The 6,881-nt window shown below is 35.5% G+C and overlaps 1 protein-coding gene across 1 annotated transcript; it reads left to right on the plus strand.

Moving 5' to 3' along the window:
• Positions 1-330: 330 nt before the first annotated feature.
• On the plus strand, positions 331-5,899 carry LOC109050435 (peptidase inhibitor 15-A-like). The gene is made up of 6 exons (XM_019068049.2): positions 331-493; positions 1,091-1,417; positions 2,215-2,333; positions 2,489-2,621; positions 3,070-3,185; positions 3,733-5,899. The coding sequence occupies exons 2-6, from the start codon at positions 1,139-1,141 to the stop codon at positions 3,866-3,868; spliced, it is 783 nt and encodes a 260-aa protein (XP_018923594.2). The 5' UTR covers positions 331-493; positions 1,091-1,138; the 3' UTR covers positions 3,869-5,899.
• The last annotated feature ends 982 nt before the right edge of the window (positions 5,900-6,881 follow it).

The raw sequence follows: 6,881 nt of genomic DNA on the forward strand, positions 1-6,881 counted from the left end.
CAGTTACAGCCATTTAAACCAAATCAGTTACAGCACTCCCAGGTTTATTAATTCTCATATATTTGTTAATTTGGAGCCTCCATATTGGCCATTGCAATAGACTAAGCTGCATTTTGGGGTCACAGGATTATTCACTTGCTTATCTTATGTTTTCTTTTCTACTCACGCCAGCTGTGCAAACTAAAAGCAGATGTTTTGATTAAGCCTGCCTGGATCTGCCAGGAAATGGATAAAAGAAAAGCAGTATTACGTCTCGGATGATGTCACGCTTCAGGTGACAGATGGGGCGGAACCCCGCGCACCTTCAAAGCCGAATACGCTTCCTGAACCGGTACCTCAGCCGTATATAAACCCGCAGCGCTTCTCAGCAGGGAGAGGGAGAGAGAAAGAGCTCTCGAGTTCACAAAGAATCAAAGCAAAGCTGCTGCTGCACAGACTCGGGCAATAGGGAGACGTGTTTATATCCACAGGCTACTCTAGCATCTCTGAGAAGGTAGGGATATTTGTGTGCACGAGCAGTCTTTTATTTACTTAGATTGTGTGTTGGTAAACTGAAGCGTAGAGTGTAGAGACAAATGTTAAATGAATCGTTGAAATGCATTTTACTTATATGAAAGAAAAACACTTTTATTTCTATTAACGCCAAATTTATTCTAAAGTTAATATGAATTTTCAGTAGTCTTTTAAAATTATTATTTTGTCTTATTGTGTCTGAGTGTGTGTAATTTTTTTGACAGTGGTGGCTAAAGTTGACACTAATATTGAACACAATTATTTTGCTGACTTATTTTAAAAAGTGATGAAAGTAAAACTGATGTGGTGTCAAAGTTACATGCATTCTTATGTTCTTTGCACTTTTACAACCAATATGAATTTAATTACTGATGAAGAAAATTAGTTTTGAAAACTCATTATTCATACAGTTGAGTAGAAATGGTATCAATTATTATAAACAATTTAAAGTTAAGTTATTCAAATGATAAAAATTGGCATTTACAGTGTTGGCTCTATGGTACAGTAAGGGTCAAATGACATAATACGGTTTATTGCATTATTTAAAAAATGGTAATCATTTTTGTTTTCCATGCAGATTCTGCAAAAGTAAAAGAAACCTCTCACAATATCCCAGCCATCAATCATGAATGAAAACCGCTTGGCTATCAACATTCTGCTCTTGTGTATATCCTGTGGAGCAAGTGCACTGGCAGCCTTCAGTCCCACTGCCTCTTCATCTCTGCCAGCAACCAATTTCACTGATATTGGCTCTGCGCCTCCAAAATATCTCACAGAAGCCGCAAACCTTCCCAAATCCAGACGGAAACGTTATATTTCCCAGAACGATATGCTTGCTATACTTGATTACCATAATAAAGTCAGAGGGAAAGTTTTTCCCCCAGCCTCAAACATGGAATATATGGTAAGTCACTTATAATAATTACCGTTTTTGAAATAAGTAGCCTATGATACAATCAGGAACAGTTTGGATGTTCGAAAAAATGTCTGCTTGTTTGAACTTTTGCTCTACACCCTCATACCAGTTCATTGGGTTCAGTTGTGTTATTTATTTAATTGTATAATTACCTGGCACTTTGCCTGGAAAGCGCATTGCTGCTGTTGTAGTTGGACACGTGAACGTTGCACATGTAACTGCGCTCATCACAGGTTGCAGGAATGACAAACTTCTCCGTGTCCATTTGGCACCAGCAGCTGTTGAGCAGATTTAATTGGCTCGGACCACCAGAGGAGATCCTCGCCAGAATAGATCATTGTGCTAAGACTACAGCTAAGCACTGAAATACTACCAAAAGTGCAAAGTCATGGGAAATGCTGTATCAGATATGTTTCTGTAGATCAAAATATTAGCTTTTCTTTAATAATTTTCTGATTTTAGCAGGATTACAGGGGTAAATATTTTTAAATGGTCTACTCTGGTTAAGAGAACTAAGTTTTCCAGCATAAAATAAATTTTTGTCAATGCATATCCATGGTTTATAACTGAAATCACACAGGAATCAATAAAAACTGTGTTATTGTTTGGGGAAACTTTGCTTTTTGTCTTCCTATTATGGACATAATTTAATTTTTGTGGGTGAGAATGTTAAGAAACCCATCATGCTCTCTTAAAAAATTAAAATGAACAATAATTTTTGCAATTATGCTATCAATAAATTAATTTATTTTAGTGGACTAATAAAAGTGTATTACATGTCTCAGGTCTGGGATGACACTCTTGCAAAGACAGCTGAGCAGTGGGCGTCCACGTGTGTTTGGGAGCATGGTCCTCGCAGTCTTCTTAGGTTTCTGGGTCAGAACCTTTCAGTCCGAACAGGAAGGTATGCATCTTCATATTCTTTTCCAGTTTGTGATCAGTGATGTTTCCTATTGTCTTATGTTTGACTGTACCAATGGACATTTAGGCCTGAATAACCAATCAAAGCATTTCAGCGCACCATAATGAGATTTGGTGCTATATTTGGATTGTTTACAGATACAGGTCCATTTTACAGCTGGTAAAGCCCTGGTATGATGAAGTGAAGGACTATTCTTTTCCCTATCCTCGAGACTGCAATCCCAGATGTCCCCTTAAGTGCTCTGGGCCTATGTGCACTCATTATACACAAGTGAGTTGAAAGATATCTGTTTCAAAGAAATGCTGTCTTTTTATCAAAGAATCCTGGAAAAAAAAGATATCACCATTTTCACAAAAATTTGGAGCAGCACAACTATTTTCAACATGGATAATAAGAAAGTGTGTGTGATAATAAGAAGTGTTTCTTGGCACAAAATCAGATTGTTAAAAGTAATTTCTGAAGGATCATGTGACACAATGAAGTCTGGAGTAATGGCTGCAGAAAATTCAGCTTTGTATCTGAGGAATAAATTACTTTTTAAAATATATTAAAATGGCAAATGGTTATTTTAAATTATAATATTATTTCACAATATTGCTGTTTTTAGTGTATTTTTGATCAAATAAATGCAACCTTGGCGAGCATAAGAGACTTCTGAACGGTAGTAAATATCATTCACATTTGACCGTTGCTCACTTGTTGCTTATGTTTTTACCAGATGGTGTGGGCAACCTCAAATAAAGTAGGATGTGCCATCAACACATGCCATAATATGAATGTTTGGGGTTCAGTATGGAAGAGGGCAACATACTTGGTGTGCAACTATTCTCCAAAGTAAGTATATGTTTTCTTGTGCTTTAGTTAAGCTAAAAAGTGACACCCTTCAATACATAATTAGGCTAAACAAGCAACCTGACACTTCTCTGTTAAAAACATTTTTGACATGGACATCCATAGGGCCTTCTGGTTCAAAGACCTTGACGACCCCTTGCATTCCTGCTGCATGTAGAATTTTCCAGAATTAATTCCAGAATCAAAGCACCATAATCTTGTGTGGCTGGTGACTGACTTGTGACCTTTTTTTCAGTCTTATGAGGTGGCGCACTTGAGAAAATTCTTAGGCTACTACAGAGCAAGTTATTTATAATCTATAGTTAAGACCCGACTTTCTAGCTGAGAGCCAGTTTAAGTACTGTAGATCCAGATTGATTTAAAGCATGTCTTCTCAACATAAAAACTCAGTTAGAAATGGAAATGTAAAGTCTAGTAATAGGATTTTTTATGTCATTTCAAACTAGCAAACACCTCATACAGCACACTTTCAAGTATGAAAACGTATATGGTTCATTTTGTCCATTGGTGTTACTATTGTTGTTTACAGGGGGAACTGGATTGGTGAGGCCCCATATAAAGTAGGTGTTCCTTGCTCCATGTGCCCTCCGAGCTATGGAGGATCATGCAGTAACAACATGTGCTTTCCTGCTGTGAACTCAAATTACCTGCACTGGTTCAAATAAACACAGACAGACAGAATGCACATGCCCCATCGCAGAGACACTGTCCCTAATGGGAATTTTGCACAACATTCCTGCATCACCCTGTTTTTTTTTTTTTATATGGGTCATATAGGACCATGGGTTGCAAGGCAGCATTTTTTTAAAAGACATGTACATAACTTATTTTTCAATGTTTATACCATGTATTGATAATTATATTGTTTTGTGTATAAACCCAATGGTTTATTTCCTGATAGGGACTCTACTGTGATCTGTCAAGACATGATTGGTGCTTACAGTATTCAACTGTAACTGTACTCAGAGAACACCAGGCGCAATTGCCAAAACTCCCATCAGGCTTTGTTGGCAAGTCTTGCATTGCAAATTGTTCAGAACTTGTATGGCTTTCTTTCATCTGTGTAAGACAAAAGAAGATATTTTGTAAAACTATTCAGCTGTTTTTGTGTACATTAGGAAAGTCATAGAATAATTTCTCCACCTCCTTTATGTCCTTTTTGGAGTTTGAAAGTTTTGGAACCCTTTGACTTTAATTGTACACACAGAAACTGCTAAAACATAAATATCAGATATGTTTCTAAATATCTTCTTTTGTGTCCCACAGAAGAAAGTCTGTCATCATTTACTCATCCTCATGTTGTTCCAAACATGTATGACTTTTTTTATTCTGCAGAACACAAAATGAGATATTTTGAAAAAATGTTGGTAACCAGACCGTTTCGGTTTCCATTGACTTCCATTGCATGGACTAAAAATACAATGGGAAGTGAAACTGTTTGGTTACCAGCATTTTTCTAAATATCTTGTTTTGTCTTCTGCAGAATCAGAAAAATCATGCAAGTTTGGAACAATATGAGGATGAGCAAATGATGACAGAATTTTCATTTTTGGGTGGGCTATCCATTTAAATGCAATCAATTTACTTTACTTCAAGCAGCCTGTTTTCTGTGATGTCATATCTATTAACCCTGGAGGTTGACTTTTGGTGCTTCAGTTTAAATGTTAAGCTGGCTCTTCTTGAACTGGGCTGGGACACTACAGTACTTCACTGGTTTGAATACACTTACTGGCATTCTTGGTAATGCTTTGCTTTGTGTCTTCCTTTTTGGAAGGTTTCCACATGCTTTAAGCCTACAGACACATGCTTGGGGCTTAGAAATCATGGAATGTTGCTTAGGTAAAAGCTCTGCATTTTGCAACCCCAGAATGAGATGACTAATCATGCTGTACCCTCATGAAATGTTGACGTGGATGAACATGGAAACATGTCTGATGTGTAAGTGCACCTTAAAATGTTATTGAAATGTGTTTTTATTTAGAAAGCACTCATAGTTGGTGATTTTTATCATTTGTGTGTACATTTATTATGATTTCAGCAGTATAGTGTCTACAGTGCATGCATAACAGTGGCACAATATTGCATTGTATTGCAGTGTGTAGATTTCACTTTTTAAACTGCATCACACAAGCACTTAGGGAATCTACCAGGCAGTACTCTGCAGTAATCTGGACATGGAGGAGGGGATATAAAGAGCTATTTATCCATTTTCCCCCATAGATTCAGCATGGTCAACATGACTTCATTTATTGAAATGGTATTTTCTGTTAAGCTCTTTTCTATAAAATATTATTTTAGTTTTGTCTTAGACTGCATCTCTTATTGAGCTAATGTCTTTGCAGACCTCCTTTTTTCAAATGTGCTAAACAAGGTATGGTGCTGGATTTAATGAGCATAATGTAAATGTGTATTTGAACCTATTGTTAACACTTCATATACAGTACATGTAATGGCAACTGTATTTCAGAAACACTTTATTTATCATTTGAAATAAGCTGTATATAGCCTTTTTATACAGTGTTTTTTTATATATATATAAATTTTGTTATTTAAACTTGTCATTTTGTGCCTCACTGCAAAGCTACAACACTGTTCAAAAGGTTGGGGTCAGTAAAATGTTAAGAAATTAATACTTTCATTCAGCAAGGGTGCATTAAATTGATCAAAAGTGAGAGTAAATTCATTTATAATGTCACACGGATTTCAGTTTAAAATAAATGCTCTCCGTTTGAACTTTCCATTCATAAAATAATCCTGAAAAAAATGTACCCACAAAAATATTAAGCAGTACAACTTATTTATTCTGTTAATAAACATTGATAATAAGATATGTTTCTTAGGCAGCAACTCGGCATATTAGAATGGTTTCTGAAGGATCATGTGACACTTAAGACTGGGGCAATGGCTGCTGAAAATCAGCTTTGCCATCATAGGAATATATTATGTTACAAAATATATTACAATATATTATATTACATTTTTGTTGTTGTTGTTGTTGTTTTTTGTTTGTTTTTTAAGATTTAAATATTTTTTCACAGTGTTCCTTTTTTTAAATTTAAATCAAATAAATGCAGCCTTTAATAGCATAATGACCTTCTTTAAAAAAACATTCGAAGATCTTTGTCGACCCCAAACTTTTGAAAGCTCTCAAATAACACCCATCAGCAACAAATAGTTTTGGTGAGAGTTTTGGATCAAGACTATGTCGAAAGAGACATCAGTGCAGGTCGAGGGTTGAAATGATTTTGGCCTTCAGCCTGCAAGCAAAAAACAAATACATACAAATACAACCAGAAACTTTATTATTCTTATTATTTTATTATTACTAATTAGTTCAGTCCTTGTTGTTTTTTTGTTTTTTTTTGTGAAACTTTGTGTGCTGCCATCTTGACCAGGTCTCCCTGGAAGAAGAGATTATGATATCTCATTGGGATCTTACTGGTATATGTGTTTAATATAAGTATAAACAAAACCACCACCACCTTTGTTGACTATTAAATTAATGTTGTATTTATACTTTTTAATCAGATTGCTTGCTGATGTATTTTTTATTGTTGAATAAAGCTGAAAACCATTTTCCTTCAAAGTTTGTTTTTCTTCAAGTGTGTTAATAAGAAATCTTAATCAGTCCCATATTCCCTCCTTTTTTTCTCTGTCAACCCATCCCATTCTCTTGTT

The sequence above is a fragment of the Cyprinus carpio genome, chromosome A24, assembly GCF_018340385.1.
Source record: "Cyprinus carpio isolate SPL01 chromosome A24, ASM1834038v1, whole genome shotgun sequence".
NCBI classification, from domain to species: Eukaryota; Metazoa; Chordata; class Actinopteri; order Cypriniformes; family Cyprinidae; genus Cyprinus; species Cyprinus carpio.

Bases quoted from the DNA above. Each gene is read 5' to 3' on its own strand.
- LOC109050435 (XM_019068049.2), top strand. From the start codon at position 1,139: ATGAATGAAAACCGCTTGGCTATCAACATTCTGCTCTTGTGTATATCC. The intron at 2,622-3,069 runs GTGAGTTGAAAG...TGTTTTTACCAG, and splicing joins TGTGCACTCATTATACACAA to ATGGTGTGGGCAACCTCAAA. The intron at 3,186-3,732 runs GTAAGTATATGT...TGTTGTTTACAG, and splicing joins GTGTGCAACTATTCTCCAAA to GGGGAACTGGATTGGTGAGG.